The sequence below is a fragment of the Pseudopipra pipra genome, chromosome 2 (assembly GCF_036250125.1).
Source record: "Pseudopipra pipra isolate bDixPip1 chromosome 2, bDixPip1.hap1, whole genome shotgun sequence".
NCBI classification, from domain to species: Eukaryota; Metazoa; Chordata; class Aves; order Passeriformes; family Pipridae; genus Pseudopipra; species Pseudopipra pipra.
In genome coordinates, this window is record NC_087550.1 from 99,284,400 (window position 1) to 99,307,250 (window position 22,851).

A 22,851-nucleotide genomic window follows, 5' to 3' on the forward strand; every position below is an offset into this window, starting at 1 on the left:
ATTACAGTGACCGTGGTTACATTTCATTAACATCCTTGACAGTGACACCTCACCAATGTCTCGGCCAAACTTCCTCATCATCCAGCATCAAACATCTTCATCACCCTTCAGACACATTCCATTCCAGAAATTCAACACAAAACCATCTGCTGTTACTTTAAATCACTTAATCAGTGCCTGCTTCCATGTAAAAGGCAAATCATCCCTACTTCTTCCTCATCAACCCACCAAGCTCCCAAACCTAGAGGCCTCACTACCCATCTATTTACATTATCTGCCAAAAGATTTGGTAGAATCAACTAGAGGCAGAAAAAAGTGTCTCCACGTTCCCACTGTGCTATTGGAGGGGCCCAGGTTTTATCGGGAGATAGGGTTAATTTCATGCCTGTATGGATTGGGAATACAAGGACTCCCTGAAACAACATCTCAGACTCGGCCATATTGATCAACATAACTGCTCTACTCTGGCCTCCAATCAGGAGATCTGGAGACACACCATCTATAACGCTGCTGCTTCCTTTGAGAACGCACGCAGGATCACTCTCAAGGAGAAAAGACAGCGCAGAAAGAATCGTGTCTTGCAGAATATACCACCTAAGGAGTCTTTCTGCTGTGCCTTTTGCAACCGGACATGCCTATCTCATATTGGCTTTTAAGCCACAAGCGTGCTTGTAACAAACGTGGGTAGAGCCCTCCCCAAATCTTTGTTCGCGAAGCCTGGCCATGATGATGGATTGGCAAATACCTAAGGATGTAAGGCCCTGTTTGTATGTAAATCAAGATTGTAAGCTGAGTTTTACACAGCAGAAATGAAGGAATATTTTGTTCAAATAATGAAAATTAAGAAAAGTAATGAATCATAATGCTACAACCTATGAAAATGAGTTACAGTTTAGAAACTGTCTCCATTTCAATAATCATTGATGTTACAAATCCAAAGATAAGTAGACTCATTTTACAAAACTTTTTCATATTGTGCTGTTTCCTGTTCCCAGTTCCTTCTTTCTTGACTTGTATTTCAATTCCATTATTTTCTGCTGCTGCTTTCAAGACCCTAAGCAGGATGAGCCAGTACAGTTTCATAAGCTATTCCCATACTCTCTGCAAATAGAAACCCTCAGACTAGTCCCTCTAAAGCACATCAGGCAATCTCAATCTTGTCCACAATGCACCTTTCACCATGAACCCCATTAAAACCCTCTTTGCCAAGCCTTTTACAAAATATTTGCCTAGTTTGAGTGGTTTTCTGTCTGTTTTCTTTAGCTGCCCTTCCTGGATTGCTAATCCTTTTCCCATCAGAAAGTACTTCCTGCAGAAACTCTCACCTTTTATTTGAGCAATTCTTTTTCCATCAGCTTGAAGAGCATCAACAACCTTCACTATAACATTTCTCCAGCCTGAGTAATTTGCTTCCTTTTTATGAAGAACAAGCAGTTAACAATACTTTGCATGTGAAGGCTTTTTTCTGAAGGATGAATCATACTTCACCACAGCATCATTAGATAAATACTTGTGCTGCTTAGAAATAGATGAAAATAAACCTCTGAAAGTAACCTATATAGTGTAGAGAGGTGTCTAAGTTAAAACCCTGGAAAAAGGGATATTTACATCCATCTACAGAATATTTTTCTCTCCCCATTACGATTTTCTGGGTGGTAACCATTCAAAAGAATCTGCCATGACTATCAAAAGGACTTTCAGCTGGCCTTCAGAGAACCAGCCCTATTTCCTTTGCAGAAGATGCAAATAAATAACAAAGTAAAATTAGTACTTTTGACCTCATCGTCTGACTTATATGTTAAAAAGCCAGCACTTTTCAGTTATCTCTTATGCATTTATTTTAATTTATAACTGTTGGCTACTTTTCTGTTAGAAGAAATTTTGCTGAGGAGCTCTTGATTCCATAAAAAAACTCCATTTGGAAAAAGCACTATGTGTTTAATACTTTTGCTTGGTCTGTGATAGCAATAGATGCTTAGTGCTGTGAGGAATGAATGATGACATCATGCCAACTGGTATCTAGCTATTCTAGCTTGGATACAATCTTAGAGTTAAGTGTTGAATTCAGGAAATGCCAGAGGAGATCTGATTGTGACATCTGTTAAAAAAACCTTTAAGAATAATGCTAGAACAATGCTGACTATTAATATATAACATTTTGCAGCATTGGATAAGCAAACCAGTTTTGAATCTAAAATACCTGTGCACAGGAGCAATGCAATAGAATGCATATAAGTATATATTATCTCCAGGGCAGTTTGTTCTATGGTCAAATAGAAGCATTTTTATTTGTTGGTGTTGTCTGGATGACCATTTAATCAAAACATTATTATAAATGCCTTCTTTTGAAAAAAACAAGGGCTCAGTGGCTACAACAGGGGAGATATCTTGTTCAGGGGAGATATCCACATTTAATATGACTTTGACTTACAATATTTCACCTCATACATATTTGAGAGGCAAAATCTGGGCTTCACTGAGACCAATGTAAAATTGCCTGCTTACTTCAGCACAGTAAGGACTTTGTCAGAAGTTGTCTATAAATTTCTGTATTATATCCAAAGAAATGGACTTGCTCTGTAATCACAACTATAAAACTTTCAATATACCATTTTGCTAATTATAGAGAGTGACAGTCACTTGATCTGCCATTAGCTATTTAAAGGGCAGGTATCAAATACATGCTAGTTTTCTGTGACTCCTCATAAGACCTGTGTTGAAAGTTCAGGCATGGAGTAGGATTCTCCCTGTTACAAGTTAGGTTCCTAGAGTGGGATGAATATTTGAGGGTGTTATTTGCTTCGAATTCCTTATGGAAATTGCCTTATGGAAACCCTTTCTGGTTTTACCTTCTTAGGGGCATTTCCCAGGGATGTTATTTCTGCCTTCAACTTCTATTTCTATCTTTCATTATCAGAGTTCTAGTCATGATAAACCCTCCACTTTGTTTCTCCTACTATTATAATAGTACTATTAATCTGCTACTATTATAAAAGTAAGAGATTAAAAATATGTCTAGTATGTCAGTTGTAACAAATAAGAATTTTGCACACACAGGTTTAGTTGCATTTTCTTTGAGGTTTTTTTTTGCATTGTCTTTGGGTTGTTTGCATTTTCTTTGTTTTGCCAATGAAGACCAGTGGAATTTGACAATTTTTTCTTCCCATTTGTCAAACTTTTAGGAGAATGGTAAGAAAAACTATGGAACAATGATTTTCTGCTCTTCAAATTAAATGAAGCCTGCCTTTCCACAAGCACTACCGAACTCGACATATGAGGAGACAGCTTTCCATGCCTTCATGGAAACATGGAAAAATGTATCCATCCTTCTTATGCAGACCTTCTTATGAGGATGAATGACACTTTTTTTCTTTGAGCTTTTTCTCTTTGAGCTTTCTGGACGTGCCTTTAGAAGATGTGTCACCCTCACACCTTGTCATTGCAAGATTTCCCTTGCATTTCCTGACTATGGCAGAAGCTGGAGAAGCTGCTGGAGAAATGTGGCCTTGCTAGTGGGGTCAGATTCCTCCCCCAGAGGAGCCTGCTTAAAGCTTCATAGCATAATTGTCTTGCCACACAAGATGTGGAGTTAATGTCCACCCTGTGCCTTTACTGTTCCTGCCATGAGAGATTTCAGGAAAGGATTAGAGATGAAGAATTTGGGAGCTGGTTTGCCTTTCTTTCTACTTTTGGGGAAGTAGGAGACATTGGGCCAGTGGGAGCCCTTTTAGGGCAAGTTATACCCACACACACCAACCAGCCCCTCAGCATGATTTGCAGAGCTTCTGAATTCCACAAATAGATAAAAGGTTGTCAGGACTTAGGGCTACAGCATTTCTGTGTGCATGAGAACCAGCACGAGCACAGCTTTATACAAAATCCATAAAAATATTTTCCTGTCCCTATACCAAATAGCAGCTTTGTAGCTGGATAGAATGACGTCTATTCCCACATGGACATAAAACTGACCACTTTTTTTTTTAATGCTACATGTTTCTTCTGGCACAGTTAAATATACATGAAAGCATTCATAACTTGATGGTAGTTCAGCCTTGAATCTGGCTAATGGCTTATGCAGGCTTCAAGACTGGTGAGAACTCTGTACTTGATCCTATGAAATTTCTTCATCCTGAGTGATTTCCAAGTAATCCAAGTAATACTAATATGGAGCACTGACTTCATAAGAACAGAAAAACAAAGCATTCCTGTTTCATCAGCAGGAAAACAGCATTAGGATTCTAATAAAAAGGATGGTTTGGCTACAATAGTTTGAATTATTAGCAGTGAATAAATAACTTTTTTCTCCTCTAGTTCTTTTTGTGTATCTAATTCAAATATTTATTCCAATTTCCTCAACTGTTCATGCATTTGTTAGAATTTACAGCATAACTCAGGGCATGCTCTTGGTAATAACACCTGTTTGTCTAAATATATGCAATGTAGGATTCTGTGACTCAACTGTTGGAAGAGAAACAGTATTAATCTGTTCTGAACTCAATTTACACCTGTTCTAGGTCCTACATTGTTCCTTTACCTCTACCCTCTGCCATAAGCTGCTGACATATCAGCAATGTTTGTTTTAAAAATAGTTTGACAAAAACCTAGTGGTTAAAAAAACTCCGAACATTTTCAACTCCAACTTTAACAAATGTTCAAGGAGCATGTAGATGTAAACTGATGGACAAATTGAGAGAGAGGTCACAGTCACTGGAAGGAATTAAAAGGATATGTTACTGATTGTATTCACTAATTTCTAATTCTGGGTTGGGTCTACCATTGTTTGTAATCACTAGTTGTGATTCAACAAAGAGTTTTTCCATCTCTTCCTACACCTACAGATATGGATGAACTTATTTCATCCTCAGTTTGACCATCACTACTACTTGCATAAACAAGATGTCAAAAATATAGATCAAATTACCCCCTGCTGGTGGGAGATGTTCTCACCGTGCAAGCACAACCTTTACACCTGCCACAGGGAGGACTGTTTCCCAATTCCATAAGGAATTAGACCCTCTGCTTCTCAAAAGAGATACAAATTTCTAGGCTGGGAACTACCGCTAGTGAGGACACACAATGTTATTAAAAAAAACAAAACCAAACTGAACCCTAAAAACTCCAAGCTGACATTAGTGAGGTTGATTATATGTATTGTTAATAAAGGGAACTTGTTCCTAAAATAATCTGCTAATTCTCTGATTGTGCTCCTTAATCAGATCTCATAACACTGTTTTAATTAGAGAACAATGCTATTAATCCCAGAATAATGAAACCAAATAATTCAGTAATTGTAGGAGAGTGGCAGATTTTATCTGCATTCCTTCTTTAACTTCTGTTTCAAAAATATTCTCAACTTTCAAGCTTGCATATTGCACACTGCTTTTCACTTCTCATTTTGACTTCTCATTTCATTTCCTGTGCACCTCATGAAAAAGGTAATTTTCAAGGAAATAAAAAATAAAGCCAACTACCTTGTTATTACTCTAGTATTTAAAATCTAAAAATGAGACTAAAAACAGAAAAGAAAAGTGAAGAAATAGGATAACAGATAAACATTTTCTAATGGAACCATCTGTTTTCCAAGTAAAATAAAATGAGGATGAAATAAAAAATTGCTAGTGAAAACTTTCCCATCGTTTTGTGTAGCAGCTACCTGTCATCTGTTAAATGTTTCAGTTATAGTTTTTTTTCCCTGTTCAATGTTATGCCAAACATAAAGCCTCCATTTACTGCCTTTTAAAGGCTTGATTATAACTATTCTATGAATTTGTGAATTTTCAGGAATAGTCCTAATTACAATGTGTCTCTGTGTATTAACAAGAAATGAAGTGATATTCCTCAAGAGGAAACATTTCCATGCATTCAAATAACTATATAAATTAGGACAAACACTTAAAGGAAGCAGACTTCTAAACTTCTTTAGTGATTATACATTTTTAAATGGAAGTCTGAGAACAATAGTCTTATGTTGGAGCATTATATCATAACTTATGTATTTGCCACTCTCATGATTTTTATAAAAGTAACACAGCACCTGCTAAGAGAATTGTTCCCACCCTGCTTGGAGGAAACAGCAAAGCACTGCCTGAACAATTCACACAAGAAGAATGTTATTGAGCCATACATTTTAAAAGAACTAGACATTTTAAAACACACCTGTGCCGGCCTTGGGAAACAGCTCATGAGTAACTGCAGTTTTGCTAGCAGCTAATGTGCTTTCTCCAAAGACATGATTTAATGGGAATGCTGAGCTGTTCTCACAGGGACTTCTGCTTCACTTGGTTTGACCTGTTGGAAACTGAAGATTCATGGGCTTGTACCTACCTCTGTGTAAATCAGGACTATCTCCTTTGAAGTTAGCAGATGTAAAAATCTGGGTGAACAAAGGTGGATCAAGGCCCGGGGCTCTCATCCCTGCCCTGCTGCTTTTATTCAGGTTAGGACTTCAAACATATAATTGCAATATTTTTTTTCCTGTCATTTGGGAATGTGGATTGAGGCTGAGCTGGAACAGAAGGGTAAATAGGTGCAGGCTTGTTTTGCAGAGCTGCAGCATGGTGCCAGGGCAAGTAGTGGTGGCAGGTTTCCAGCTGCCCTGTCACTCTGAGTGATCTTTCTCAGCATTGCTCCAGAACTCCCTCTTTTGCTTACCCCATTCCTCTTTCAGGGAGCAGTAGTAATGACATTATCACACTGTAGTAAAAGACTTCATGACTTCCTAATACATTGACGTGCTTCTAAACCAGAACTGCCTAAATGCTGATGGTTTTCAAGCCCTTATCTTTCCTATATCACCCTTCGTGAAATAGATGTGCCTTTCACCTTCAACTGGTTCCCTACTTAAATCAGGATGAATCCCACCTGGGAAAGTCACATACTTGGTCAATGGCTTAAGCATCGCTTCTCACATTGGAGGTGATGTTGCAAAGGTTATGGTTGCAGCTGATGTGTTCAGCAACCCACCAGAGGCCCATGACATGGCAGGGCTTGTTAAAATAGGTAACATGATAAAAGATTATATTACTTAGTCTTATTAACATGGTCTACACTTGAATGAAAAAACCAATTAAAAAAAAATTAAAGACACAGAATATTCCACTCAAAGAGTGGAGTTAATGCAAAAGCCTACCTCAGAAGAAAACACTTGCACCTGCACTGTTCAACTCCCACAGAAATGACAAATCAGTCTGTTCTGGCACAGAGGTTTGATTTATGTAGACAGATGCCTTACAGCTCACACTCCAAACCAAGAGTCTCATCCATACTGAAACATTGTTAACATCATTGTCTCTTAGTCTCTTAATTTTTTTATATGAAAATCAAGTACTAAAGCAAAATTTAGAATGTAAAGAGAGTTTCTTTCATTTCAGGAAGCACAACAAATACAAATAGCTCAGCATAATCAAGAACACAAACCAGCACTTAGGAGAGAGCAGGACTTTCCTCAATCTGTAGAAGATGAAAACACTGTGCTAATTTCTATATGGGCAACCAACTCAGTAGCACAGGAAAATACTGCATTTTATATCCTTATATGTCACTACACACTCCCACTACTAGAAAGAGCATGTGAAAAGACATCAGAGTTTGTATTACAAGAAAATTGCCAGCACATCACTACGTAAGCAACCTGTGCATATTTTTGTTTATCACCATCTTCCCAAAGCTGCCCCACCAAAGGCCTTCACGCCAGGTGTGCCCTGGACAGTTACTGAGGTACTGGTGTGCACTGGTGTGAACTTCTTCAGTCCTAAACCAGAAATGAAGACAGTGTTTCCAACTAAAATGAATAGCCTCAGTCTTGGTGATACCCATGAGAGCCAATAGCAATCCTCATTTTATTTTGGAGCATGGGCTTATTTGAAAATTGGGCTGCTGCAACTAAAAGCAGGATCTGGTGACTACTAGAAATCTGTTCTATCAGAATAATTAAGAAAGAAATACTTATACTGTGTGAGATATTAAATAATATTTTAATGAAATCTCCCACAGTCTTTCATAGTGCTATAAATACTGGCCATCTCAAAACAAACTGATTAATGAGCTGACACTTTAATTTGCATTGTCAATAGTGTCCTGTTGCATTTTCTAACGTGCAAAGAATATAGTGTTTGCAATTATGACATGGGATAAAAACAGATGATGCACGCTGCTGTCTGATGACCTACTATTGCTAATAATGAAGAACATGCATGTGTTTTCACCTGCACTTGCAGTTTTCCTGCTTTTCACACTGTACCTAGACCTGAGGGATTTTCATGCTTCCTACCCTTGGGACCCACGGCTCAGTGGGAGTCTCTTTGTTGAGCAGTTGAAAAACGGGACACTCAAAATGGACAAAGAATAAACTCATGGCAGAAAATGCAGCAAGTTTATTGCTTTCTGAGAGCCAACAATGGGAAACTACAGTGGGCTGAAGACAGTCTACTAAATAATTTATGACACACAGCCCATTTGTGAATTATTTTTTTTCTCTATTAGATGTGCATTAACACATGTAAGTCTAACACATGGAAAATCTAATCTGGCCTCAGAGAAAAAAGTCCCCTGCCCTTCCATTACCTCAAGCTCAAGACTACTCTGAGCTGCTACTATCTTCTAAAGACATTGTGCTATTGTTTGCTCTAACTCTGCTGAATCCCAACTTGGGTATTAAATACACCTTTGAAACAATCATTATACCAACACAAGTTTTATATACCACATTCATTGCTTGCATTTCAGCACACTATTCCTCAAAAACCTGCCTTTGTTAAACACAGCATTATACAATGCTACCTCATTCCTAGTCACAAAACTTTCAAAAATAAGGGAAAAACCCTCATCTAAGACCGCATGCTACATTAAAGGACCATATTTTATTTTTATACAAGGATTACTGTTCCCTCAGATTTCAATTCATTACTATGGACCATGCAAAATGCCACAGACCACAGAAGCTACATTTTCAAATTAATGTTTTTATTGATTAATCAGGCATTGAATCAAGTATTGCAAAATAAACAGATTTTGTTTGTTAAAAAATGTCCAGAAGAACACCATTCATAGCAAACTTGTTTCCTCATCATCGTACAGAATATGAAATTGTTCAAGAAACAAGCAAAAAAGGAATACCTGACTAATTGCTGTTGCTTTGTCTGTGTATATACGTATGTATGCATATACACCATATTTGTGCATATACTGGTGTGTTTACCCATACATATGTGTAAATACATACACAAACATATATGCACAAAAAGTACTGACTGAGTTAATAGGCCATGGGAGAAATGTGGCTTAGCTCCAAATGAAATGTTCTGTGTTAAAATAAAAATGATTCAGCAAGGTCTGTAGACCATTCTTCCTCCATTGGCCAAAACCCTGATCTGTCTTTAGAATCATGGCCTGTCTTTACAATGAAAATACGTGAGATCATTTAGGACCTCTCCAAATTCATGGTATTGCTTCCGTCCAGCTCAATCTCTGCGAACATTGTATAGATAAACACTGAAGAGTGTTTTCAGTTTATCCACCTCTGAAATCAGCTTCTAGATTTAATGTTTGTGGCAAAAGAGAAGATACATAGTCTTGCTACATGTAATTTGCTAGTATGCCTTTTCCTTTCAGGCAGAAACTTGGCAATAAGCCTAGATTAAAACTCCTTTCTTCATGTATATTTTTATCACTGCTTTGCATCAGTCATCTCCTGTCAACTCATTTTATAAAAATTTTCATGCCATCTCAGCTACCTCCCAAACATCCCAGGTCAGATCCTCTGGGCAGTGTATATCAGATTCTATCAGTAACATTGTATTCAATTGTAAAATGTAATGTTTGGGGACTTATTAACTTTTTAATTTTTGGGTACACATTTCTTGATTATTAAAGACAGTATGATAAATGCTGCAGTTCACAATGTCTTATTTATGTCTACTCTGGAAACATCAGTGGCTCCTGCCTATGAACAATGGGATGCTGCCCAGCTGAAAGCCCTGGTACCAGCAATGTACTGCCAGATTTTTCTGTATTTAATTCAGCAGTTATCATGACACATAAAGGGAAATCAAAGGAACATGGACAGGCATTTATTTTCTACTAAAAAAAAGGAAAAAACCAGATAGGCATGTACATATTCCTCATCCTGCTCATAAATTTTTTTATATCATCAGAAGGCAAACTGTAATATAGTCTTTTACTGGGAGAATCAGTATTTTAAAAATCTGAAGCTGAGCTTGGGACCATTTTATTTTGGACCCATTAGTGAACAAAGTGCATTAAGGCATCTTTTCCAAAAGACACCAAAAGCATGGTTATAAATTACCGAGCAAATCTTTTCTTAAAGCTGATATTACATTTATCCTTTCTCTACACAGGCAGATTCGAACCACTTGCATAGTAACAACAAAACACTACAGGAAAACCATTCTTTTAAAGTTGTCATATGCCTCAAGCATCTCCCAAAATGAATATTTATAAGCATTGCAGTAATTACAAAGGATTTCTATTCTGTAGAAGGGAAACAGGAAAAAATGTACCTGATTCAGCTTTGAGATAAAGTACATACAACCTCTACTGCCTTCACTGAAGCTCATCTACCAACACTAGGATGAATGTCAGGTCTGCCCATGCAGATTCCTACTGCTGCTGAAAGCTTGCTCTTTACTCCTCATTCACAAAGAGAATTGTGCTTTCCCAAACAACCCAGGACAATAACTATGAGCACACTCCAGTTGCATTGTTTCTCCATACAGCACATGTAAAACAGACTTCCTTGCTTTGTTATAGACACTATACAGTGTATGACAGTGAAACATTTGTATTTAATTTAAAATCAATGGTAAAGTGGTGCAAGTCTCACTTCCGAGTTGTTGGCTGGGTTTGCTATGTTGAACCTTGTAAAATCAGCAATAAGCATTCACATGTCTACCATCAGAACCGTGACATTTTCTATTACAATCAATCCTTAAATGATGCCGTGCTTTATCAAATTAGTCTACAGTCAGACCTTGGATTGGCTGCTCCCCTCCAGTGTTGCTGATTCTCAGAGATGGTATCAGTCTTCCACATCCTCAGTGATTCTATAATATTTCCCAAAGACGAAAGCGAAGCACTGGTAGATGGGAATGTTGCCATCAATAAAATAAATCACCAGATGATTTATCCACTCACATTTCTAGGAGATATTCCACATGTTTTTTATGAACTGAGAGAGCACTGCCCTGTGAACAGAAGTAAATTAAACTTTATTCTTTTGCTGTGTTGGCTGGCTCTCTTTTTTATTTCTGTTCTTTTGGTCTGCACACTTCCATGTGCAAAGTAGAAATTGGGAGATCTCACACTTAATAAGGCTGGCAATGAGACCACTAATGTTGGTACGAGTAGAACCTGCAGTATACTTTGTCCACTGCGCAGTTTTCATCCTTCCGATTTCCTGCTTTTATCCACTGTAAAATAAAATTATTCAAAAGGCTGATGAAACTTTAATTAATAGGGCCATCAATGTGCAGGAAAAAAAAAAGTAATTTTCCAGGTGTCCAAACCAGGCTTTCACTTCTTTTTTTTTTTTTTTTTTATTTTTATAAATAATTTATAAATCTTCCAGTAAGAGACTAAATACAAAACCAACCAAACAAAACCAACTGCAAAAGAAAGTTCCAAGATATTTTTAAAGCCACCTTTTGTTCTTCCTTACAGAGTACACAGAAAGAGATATTATCTCCTTTTCAGTTTTGGCCAAATTTGGCAGCGATGGCCAGGATGCCACATAGGTCCACCAGCTCCGGGTAAGCTCCTGCAGGCAGCTGCCTGGCCACCCTGGGAGGATTTGTTGTCCTACCTTTTGGCTTTTAGCAGTCATGCGAGCTGCTCCGAGGAGTCCAGGTGGTCAGGGATAGGCAAGCCAGTTATAATGGTCAAACACTTGTTCCACACTGTGAACGTGGGGCACACTGGCTGCCCAAAAGTAATGTCAAAAGTGTAAAGGTGTAAGGAGTTCAAAGCATCGTAAAAAGCAAGGGAGCCGTTGTCATAGTCCAGCAAAATCCCGACCCGCCGGAGGTGAGGGGCAGGCTCGATGGGGATTTCTTTGCTGTTGTGCCGCACCACCCACGTGTTATTGCAGCGGCAAAGCACCCAGGAGGCAGAATTCTTTCCGATCCACTCGTGCTTCGGTGCTGACTTGTACGAAATACCAATAGCATACCTGCAAAAGAAAAGAACATCTCAAGGAAACAAATGCTTCCAGCCATGTTAGTCTCTCTGTGAAGTCAAATGTTAGCCCAGAGGACTCACTGGAATGCCTTGGCCTCTTACTGCTGCTGGTTTATGTTCTCGTTAAGTGATGTTTCACCACAATACCTGCACAGGTTTAATTAATGTTTTTCTTTGTCTCTCTTTTGAGTTTGAGAGATCAGGGAAACTCATTGTATTGTTTCTAGTTTGGCAGCTATGGCAATTTTTGTGAGTGCTTACCTCTGGTATTCAAAAGGAAGATTGTTGAGTACTCCGCAGCTCAGAGTGGTCTAGTTACCATGGTGGTAGTGGATCAAGGGTTGGACTTGATGATCTCAGAGATCCCTTCCAACCTGGCTGATTCTATGATTCTATGAAATCACTGGCCCCAAATTTCCATTTCCAACAGATGAATGCAGAGGAATTAACTGATTTTAAAGTACACTGCTGACTGTCAGCTAATCTGACCTCTCCTTGCTCCTTTTATATATGGCCCAGAAGAAGGCATGCAAGAGTAAACATCAAGGACACATTAAAAAAAACCATTTTGCGATTTTCAAAAATGTTTTGCCAGATGCTGGTGTAGTTTTCAGATTCAAATGAGCATTTTTGAGACTGGGTTTCTGGCCAAGTGAAGCAATATAGGTGAAGAGATTTGCTCTGGAAACCATAATTTATGGCAAGATGTGCAGGATAAAAGGGTTGTGAAAATGTTCTCATTAATGGACACAGAGGACAAATACCTGATTTGTCATATATAACAGAAATTTCAAAGTTCCTCACATTTTAAAGACACTGCACTATTTGTTGGGATTTCAACCAACAGAGATTAATGTGCCATAAGTTACTTTTTTTCCGTTTCTTAGCACTGACACAGACAAACAGCATTTTTCTTGTTCGAGACAGTGGGCAATACCTGAAGACCTTACTGATTTTTCCATTCCACTAACCTTCATCATGATGCCTTTGAATACCAAAGGATAACATCTCTTCCATTGACTAAAAGCCTCTGGAAATCTGCCCTCATATGACATAGAGGATCATTCAGAAGTGGAGGAAAGCACTCTTCTATTTCCTTCCCCTTGCTTCATACCCTGGGGCACAGACCTACAGCTCTGCTGCTCCACATCCCCTCCCCAGAAGCAAATCCGATCTCTGTCCCTGTGGAACTGGATCATCAAACTGTCCTCATTTTTATTTATTTTTTCTTACTGAAGGACATGGAAATCTTTCACGTTTAGTAGAGAAATGATCACATTTACAAAGTTCGCTCTCAAAATGTACTGTACATGGGTTCAAAAAAACAATCATTCCCAGACATGGAGTAAAACTCCTGTGAAGACTGCTAAATATAAAGATGTTTAATGTGACAGATTTAGTTCCAGAGTCCAAAAGCATTGGAGATTGGGAAAATAGTCTGACAAACTATGTGAAAATATATGCTTAGCCTGCTCTCATACTCTTCCCCATGCTTCTGCTACTGGTCTCTATCAGAGAAACTATGCCAGCTTATGCATGCTGTGAACTAGTGGTTTTTTCACATATATTTTTATATACATACCACGTACTCCCGCTTATAACCACTTCCCAGTAATGCCGCCCGCTGTCGATGAACACGTTGCCAGCTACTCCATAGCTCCCTTGGCTTGTGAATCGCTCTGGTGTGTGACTCTTTTTGGAGGATGTTTCATCGCGTTCCACCGTCAAGTTATCATGAGACACTTTCAATTTTCTATGAGCAGATTTGGGGTCCAGTTTAAATGGCTGACCTAGAGACACAGAGGTAAAGATGACTTGGCTTTGATTTTGAAAAGGAGAGTGGATTAGTGAGCCTCTAAGAAGCCTGCAAGATTACATAACCATATTAATTTCCTCCTCTCAAGTGTTCTTGAGATAGACTAACCTATTCTGATCCCTGCAACAGCTCGTTTGCATTGCATTGTCAGTTTACTGTCAATTTCTTTGTGCACTGACTTCCCCGTGTCGATAATCCCTGAAAAGAGCCCTGCATAATCATCACGTCCTTTATCTCTGACCTAGAGGTAACCAGAATATTCTGATTCTTGCATGTAATTGAAACCAATATACATGCTAATAATGGTCTGAGGGTTGCTTTTTTTTCAGAGAGTATTTGATTTAGAATAAATTGCGTTCAATTAATTCTTTAGGGATAGGGCTCCATAATAACATCTTCATTATTCCTACAAAAAGTATGATTTCAAATCCCACAAAATGAGTTTAAAAATAAGAAGAAACACTAGCATTGTCTCTTCATTCATTCACTCACAGCTTTACTCATAGCAAGCACAGTCAACAATTCAGGATTGCTTTGGAAGGATGCCCATGTGGTATTGGATACTGTGCATTAAAAGAAGGAAGTGAACTGTAACTTGGTCCAAATAATATGGTGTAATAACATTACTGAGGCTGTTGCTTTTGGCAAGTATCTTGGGCTGTAGTACAAGATTTGTAGACAATAACTGGAAGCTATTTGGTAAACTGAACCCTCTAGATATATAAAGCCCACCACAATTCTGACAGGCTTGCTTATTGTGTCAGATGGCAGAAAGATCATTTACCTCCACCAGGAGACAACCAGAAAAGTATGACTCCACAAGTAATCCAGCAAAGCACTTTCCCCTTCTTAGTCTCTTTTATTTCAAGGGGAAAGACATGTAATTGGAAGATTTGATGACATGCACAGAAAATGAAAACGAGCACTCTCATGAAGTCTGTGTGAGGCATTGGCACACATACTTCAAGTAAGATGTAAATTGTTCAGAGTTATCTACTTTTGCAATGTGCATTTTATTATGTATTATGACTAAATATAAAATAAACCCATTGGAAAGTATCTGGGGGCTATTTCTTACCACCTGGTAGCAGTAACATATGTATGGCCTGCCTCTCTGACTGGTTAGTAGCCTTTGTGTGCTGAAGCAGTATCTGAAGGATGTCTCTCTGTATTGAATTGTGTCTAGTCACATTGCACAGGTTAATAGCAGAAAGGGAGAAATCAGAAAGCTGTACATGCCATCCTCTTTAGTATTGTTCTTGTAACATTCAGTATTGCCTCTCTTCAAGCACCCCCCTACAATAAGCAGGTTTCAGAGGATGCATAAATCCCAGTGTTTTCTTTCCAGCCCTCAGAGCTGCCCACGATGACTACATGACTGAGATGCTGGCTGAGACACTAGAAGAAAACAGCTGAAAACGAGTCTTAAAATTGTTATTCTACATCTACTATTAATTTGTATAACCATTGTTTTTTTTTAAGTGGGATCTCTGACTACTCTACCACCTTGCTGAACTCCATAAAAAACTGAGGTGGATAAAGCTAAGAAGTTTTCCAATGTCCTAAAAAGATATAATTTTGGTGGATAAAATTAGACTAGAAATTATCTTCTGAACACTACACCAAAATAAAAGGTTTTCTTGCAAACATAAGAAAAGCTTTTGCTTTGTAGAGGTAAAAGAATAGAGAGGATATTAAAACAAATTCACAAAAGAGTATTTTCAACCATTTGACATGTGACGGCTCTGTTCCTATGTGGTATTTCCAGTGACCAAACAACAGATGCATCTCCCCCCCCCCAAAAAAAGGATTTTCTGCACTACCGAGGACTCTGGCATTCTCGAATTGAGTTAAAGAAGTGGCTTTCATTGTGGGAAGCACTTCAAACAAGTTAAACTGCTCTGTGCTCTTGTATCTTCTGAAGAGCAAACCTAAAAAGGAAGGCCAGAAAGAATGCATGCATGCTGGATCTCACATTACTCACTGTTTGTCTTGAGTTTGCCAGGCTCGCTGCTCCTGCTCCCTGCCTGATTAATGGCCTTAACAATGAAGATGTACTTAGTGCCACTCTGTAACCCGTGCACCGTGTAGTGGTTTTGTTTGATATTAGGAACAATCATCCAGCTGTCGGCTGAGTTGCATAAACCTGCAATTTCAAACAGAGCACATCAGTCATAACACACTAAACACTTTGTAACAGAGGGACATTTAGAGCATTCCCAGGAACCCAACGACCAATATGAATTTTGCTTCTATACCTTTTAAAGTGTTATTACATTTAGTGAGCCACTACTTAATGCCACTAACTCATTTCATCAACCCTCAGCCATGGTACCTTTTAAGTTCCTGCTATGTGAAGTCAACCATAAAAAATGGGCATTTAAGAAATGTCTCAGTGGAGATACTAGCAGTCCGAGATTTTTCATATCCCAGCACAAGGAATTCTTTATTGCTTAAGAGCTAGAGGATTATGACGATCCCATCAATCTACTGCTTGGATTAATGAACTCAGTTTAAGCCTCAGAAAACTAACATAAGCAATAAAGCCAGGAAGGCTGGGGAGGCACCTTTGCTGACAGTCGCCAGGTATGCATTCTTCAGAACCTGAAGCAAATCATGGGAAGCCAAACAGGGTAGAGAATGGTCTTCAGAGAAAGCTTTGGTTCTTATATGTCAGACTTTGCTAGAAAGTAATCTCAGACAGTAAATTTATTGGACACAACTTTTTGATTTATGTCCTCGTGCTGAGATGCCAGCTGGGAAAGATCTGGCAAATTTTACATTTATAAAAGTTCTTGGGTACATTTGATGACAACCATAGAAGTATAATATATAGGAATTAAGTAAAATAAGGGAGTAGCAATATCATAAACCAGGAAAATACTCCATTAAAATTAACTTATTAATTGACATACGTTTTTTCCTACTGTGGTATAACTGCATTGGCAGTCAATCACCCATATTACTTATTCTACATTTGGAACAGCTCCTGGTCTAATGGATCCCCAGTCTTTACATAAATAAAAAATTTAACATTCATGAAGAGTATATATATTCACAACCTTTTACATGGTTACACAGCTAGAAAAAGATAGATCCAGATGGAAGTGTACGCATCTGTGTACATACGCAAGTCTGGAAAACTTAATAGAGAAATGCTTGACTGGATTAGGAACCTGACAGCCTTCTTGGTCTCTGCCTTTACTGCGCATAGAATATGTTATGAAAGCTGTTGTTGTTATTTAAAGACAGTTTCACCTTTTGATTAATGTTTTACCAGCAAACCAGTAAGTAGTAAAGAGAACTCAGTAGTAATTTCAGCTCTGCATATCAGACAATACAAAACCTTTATGTAAAATAAAATTTAAAAGGCTAATAGATACAAAACTTGAAAGAAACAGACCTGTGATACAGGTTTTTACAGACTCATAGACAATTCATAAGCATACTGCAAGATTCCTTCCTAATTTGGGATGTGTTCTTCATAACAAAATACCATTAGAAACAGAATTCAAATTCCAAATATCAATCTAAGAATAATGAAGCTTGTGTGTCAAAATTCCCTTACATTACAAAGCATCCTCAAGAGGCAGGCAGATATTCATCCTGCTGTGCAAATGGGTAACTGCAGCACAGTTTCAAGTTGGATTCATATTATCATGCCATCTAATGACGAGCTATGATGCCTAACCTATTTTTCTGGATTCTGAGCTGAGGCAGAATTCAGTAACAAGTTTCTTTCACTTCTCCACATGTGAACATCCTACCAGCCACAAGTACCTCTCTTTTCTTGTCCACAGAAGAAGCCTGGGTGACTATCATAGGTGAGATCCCTAACTTCAGCTGTCTAAAATCATGTGACATGAGTCACTCTCCTTCATCACCCCGATTTGAAGTCTGGAAGCCTAAGCCCCTGGCTGAACTCACATATGGGTTGTGGCCTTTGGACCATGATTTACCAGAATGACAACATTTCTTTGTTGCAGTTTCTTAGTGTAAAGTGGGTGGAAAAAAAAAGAATTCTAGTATATTCCTTATGCACCAACCAGTGAGCATCCAAGTGACATGTAGTAACATCTGACTACACTTAGCCCCCCTAAATATCAGCTACAAGAGATTCCAACTGTTTGTTATACGTGAATAGAAGCAGCACAGAAAAGCAACCTTGCAGCACTGCTTTTCTCAAGACTATTGAAAAACTAGGTCATATAGAGCAATCATCTGCCTTCCTCATGAAGAAAAAGAACCCAGTGTTATCCTCATGGTAACCCCATGGGCCTGGTAGTAAACCGCTTGTAGCAACACCAGTCCATGTCTTCTTTCACTAAGCCATAAACTCTGAATCTTATCTATTTTCTTAGGCTGTGTGTGAATGGGTTTCTTAAGCGGAAGAAAGGAAGCAAAAAAACCAGCTTCCTGACATATTTCACTGACTGCTCAGAGGAAACCTCATCTTTCCCCAGTTTGCCATGGGTATTAGAGTACAGGCCCACTTGTTCCGTAGCTAAACTACCACAATGATTTTGCATTGAGACTGTTCCTTACTGGACTCATAGGTACTATTACAAGAAAGTATTAAATTCAAATAAAACAAAATGAAGCACTGGATTTTAGATGAAGTGCAGGATGACCAACTAAGATGCCTCTGATGGGTTAACAAATAACATATGACAGTAAGTGGGATGGATACAGACAGTAATTCTAGAAATGTCTTCTTCACCCACAACCACACTTTGAAAGCAAAGTTCTATGATATACATAAGCCATATATAAACTAACCCTTATACAGACACAGAAATGCCTAGATTTTTGCTAACTCGTGTCTAAACTAGATTTGTGTTAGTCATTACAACTCTCTAATGGGCACATTTTTCAGGCTTGCATTACACTTTTTATGATACCCCCCAGAGACTGATTGCTCCTTAACGAAGTATAAAATTTTGACCTAAATAAGTATATGAAGGACTGTAAAGGTACTGTTGCATTGCTATGAATCTCCTCTTAAGTTTATGCTCTCCTCCTGTGTATGTGGATTTATATGTACCCAATAATCACTAAGGACCTTATGTACCTAGGCTCTCTGCACAGTCAATAGAGAGAGTTAGGAACCCTCCCTTTAACTTATGTTCCAGGGGAATGTTCTATTCTCTTTGATGACAGAAGATACTCTGGGTTTCTTTTCTTCATTTTTCCAGTCTTAGGCATTCCAGACTACTGGTGTACAATGAATGTTGGATGTGCAGTGACTGACTTGGTTACTTTGCTTGACAAACCTTGCTGTCTCAACAAGCTCAGCTCTCGCCTATGCATCAAGGGGCTCATGATATGTCCTTGTGCTTCCTGACTGTGAGATACTTGATAACAGGCTTGAAACTGTACTTTGAATCAAAAATCTTAGGAATGAAGTTTTGATGATGCCAAACTACAAGTCCAAACTCCTTCAAAATGGAGAATAGTTACCAGTGGCAGCCAATTTAAGCTTTTAAGTATGAAAGAATAATTTGTCACTGCATCAAAAGAATCTGTCTCCAGATATGCCCTGTCAGGACAGCCTTTCTTCTCTGAATACAAAAGAATATGATTAAGAGAGCTCAGGGAAATGAGCAAGCAGCCTGGTCACACTGGCATTCCGGATCAGTGTTTGCCCTCTCAGCTCCCTGCTGGTGGCAGCAGGTGAAGTGGAAAAGGACACATCTCTTCACTGGAGCAGCAGCAGGAGCTAAGGGTCTCCTATTGTACCCAATCCTAATCCAGGCTACAATCAGGTTTCTTGTTTCAAAAACCCAGGGCTTTTTACAGGGCTACACAGATGGTAAAACAATGTATTTTAAAACTGTAGCCTAACAAAAATGTAGAGAATTTAAATTGCATCCTGGAATGGTGCAGTGAGCACAGTGATGTCCGTACAGGATATATGAGTTTTTAAAACAAGTTTCTCAGAGTCTGGAGATAATAATCTGTAAAGATATTTCCCTGGTGTTGGCTGTTGATGTAATTTAAAAAACAGATGGGAAAAATCACAGGGTGTAAATCCTCCTAAAATTTACACTGGTAGATTTTAATAAAAGATATCTTCTTGAAAACTGGAAGAGGAGCACCAAAGTCATGGGAAGGCTATTTAATCGCTTGAGCATTTTAATTATTTTAAAATACTTTGAATAAAAATTATTTTCAAGAAGCAGTTTTCCTGGTTTTATCCCAAATTTGCTTTTGTGTGATTAAAAAATATTAAAATCTTCTGTATAAATCTGAAGATTGTAAGGAATATATTTTTAATAAAACAGAACTTCCAGAAAGAGACAAAAGTTAGAATATTAAAAAATTGATAGGTGAATCATAAATTCAGTGTTTTTCATGAAAGCTTGGGCTCCTAATTGTCTTGGATCCTTCAAAAATTCTTATCCTGTCTCATAGCAAAAGGAGTTATGTAACAGTGAAAAGGTTCTGACAATACTACACTGTATCCTTAAGTTTTGTAATTAGACTATATAACTAATTAACCCTGATTCCCTTTACCACCAAGAGAGAATTATTTACTGCTTTTTGTTAAAAAAAAGAGACACATTTTTCGTGGACAACTTGTATCAGAGCTAGAAAAAAATGGGTGTTTAAATTTGAACCCTCCTGAAGAACATTATAGCAAATATGTTAAAAAAGGCATACTCAATGAATACTTGAAAATTTATTGAAACGGGATAATGAAGTCATAATGCATGTTAGCTAGCTAGTGACAAAGTAATTTTAAAAGCCTTTACCATATTCAGATTGCAGGTGATTTAGCTGCATCTCAGAAATGCAAATGTCCAAATGGTATAACTCTGAGAACAACTGCTTTAGTTAAAGCCTGTTTAATCTAAAGTTCCATACTGCTCTTATGCACAGAACAGAGCTGCCAAGCACTGAATAGCCAAGCAGTTTGGCCACATTTGGAAATAATCTTTCCTGTATGAAATAGGATTCAAATGAAATACTCTATTTGGACCTTTTCCATCAAATGTTAACTTTCCAATTTTTCAGTTAATAAAAAAGAATATAGTTGATTATGTTGGATAGAAAATATACTAGAAAAACATAGCATTGCTTGTTTTTGTTACTGAATTCTTAGCAATCTCTGAATGATATATGCCTCTGGTGGGGGAAATATACTGAGGACTGGAAAGTGCAGTCAGGCTGGCTATGTGGTTTAAGAAACAGATTCTAAAATAACAGCCTCCATTAGCACGGTAGGTGGATATGTATGCAAAGTGATTCCTACTGTCTCGGGGGAAAAAGCTTGTTGGTTTAATGCAGTACTCTAGCTACTCCCTGGTGACTAATTCATAGCCACAAAAACACAGAACTGAAGGCAGTCTATGAACCTGTTTACATTATCTGCTAGAGGCAACATGCAATACTAATGGAAACTTTTTGGGATACGACAGAGAAATAAAAATATAGTTACATGCAAAAGCATGCAAATGCCATACATAGGAAGAAATTTGTGCTAACCCAAAGTCTATTTCATTAAAACAGGATTAAAAAAAATCACCTAGCTTCAGTTCATCAAAACATGAAGGCTGCAGTGGCAGCAGCTCTCTGTGTTCAATGGAGCTAATAAGGTACACTCCAATATTCTAAGAACAATCTTGGAAAGCCATTTATAATAAGTGCTGGGAGATTAGATCCTTCTTCAGGACAAAGAATAGAATGCAACCAAGTCAATAAACATCCAGGCAGTGTTCTGAGTAAAATCAGGATAGGATTGACAGGACGAGAAGAAATGGCCTCAAGTTGCCCCAGGGAGGTTTAGAATAGATATTAGGAAAAATTTCTTCATGTAAAGGCCCGGGGAAGTGGTTGAGTCACCATCCCTGGAGGTGTTTAAAAGACATGCCAATGTGGTACTTAGGGACATGGTTTAGTGGTGCACTTGACAGTGTTAAGTTAATGGTTGGACTCAATGATCTTACAAGTCTTTTCCAGCCTAAGTGATTCCATTATCATTCTATGATGTTAGTGGGTAAATCTCCAGTACCAGAGTAAGTTGGAATGAACTGGGAGAGTCTCACATGTTAGAAACCTGGGCAGATCTATAGCAGTTAGACTTGGTGGGAACATCATCATTGGAGGTGTTCAAGCCTATATTAAATAACGAGATTTAAAAAAAAGGTTTATGACATTTAGAAAGGCCTTCCACATATACTTCTATATGCATGTGTTTAATTTTGGTTAACATTATAGCTCTCAATTAAATTGAATGTAACAACCAGGATATTTGCTAAGAGATATCTGCATTGAAAAAGAGAAAAAGAAAAAAAAAAGTGCCAGTTCTTTAACCTTGTTCTACCTTCATTTAAGGTCTACAGAGCATTTTGTAAGCAAAGTTTCTTACAGTGTTAATTTGTTTTCTCTTCAAATTTTTAATTACACCATTTTTACAACGTGTTAAAGTGAAAGTTCAGACTTCACACTAAGCACTTCATGTTATGCTTGAAAATTATATTGCATCTCTGAAAGCAGACGAATTGATACATGTTTTACAGATCAAAGCTTTCATCTCCACATGGGAAACCTAAAATACAGCCTAAATATGAAATATCTTGTTATTTATTCCCTAGTAAGCAAAGAGTAAAACCCTACATCACAAAAGTATGGAAATGGCACATCTTTTGCTGCTGTCATTCACATACAGTGCCAATAATTGACTTGTCTAGCATAAATCCATAGACAAAAATGGGCTAGAAAACAAGGGAAGTACTGTTGTATCATTAAGTTGTCTCTGCTTAGTAGTGATTAATCAGTGAAGATTTTCCTTCCTTATATACCTTGCTTCAATTTGTTCAAAATTACTACTAGACTTTTCC

General features: G+C 37.9%; 1 protein-coding gene across 4 annotated transcripts in view; it reads right to left on the minus strand.

Annotated features, from left to right (window-relative positions):
• Positions 1 to 8,940: 8,940 nt before the first annotated feature.
• The window catches only part of MID1 (midline 1), a 174,724-nt gene continuing 160,813 nt past the window's right edge, over positions 8,941 to 22,851 (minus strand). For 3 of the 4 annotated variants that reach the window (XM_064646589.1, XM_064646588.1, XM_064646591.1), the window contains 3 exons: positions 15,993 to 16,154; positions 13,775 to 13,982; positions 8,941 to 12,184 (listed from right to left, as the gene is read on the minus strand). In XM_064646589.1, the coding sequence (XP_064502659.1) occupies positions 11,836 to 12,184; positions 13,775 to 13,982; positions 15,993 to 16,154 (719 nt within the window). In that variant the 3' untranslated portion in view covers positions 8,941 to 11,835. The remainder of the gene's footprint in view (positions 12,185 to 13,774; positions 13,983 to 15,992; positions 16,155 to 22,851) is intronic. The other variant, XM_064646590.1, reaches the window with a different exon arrangement.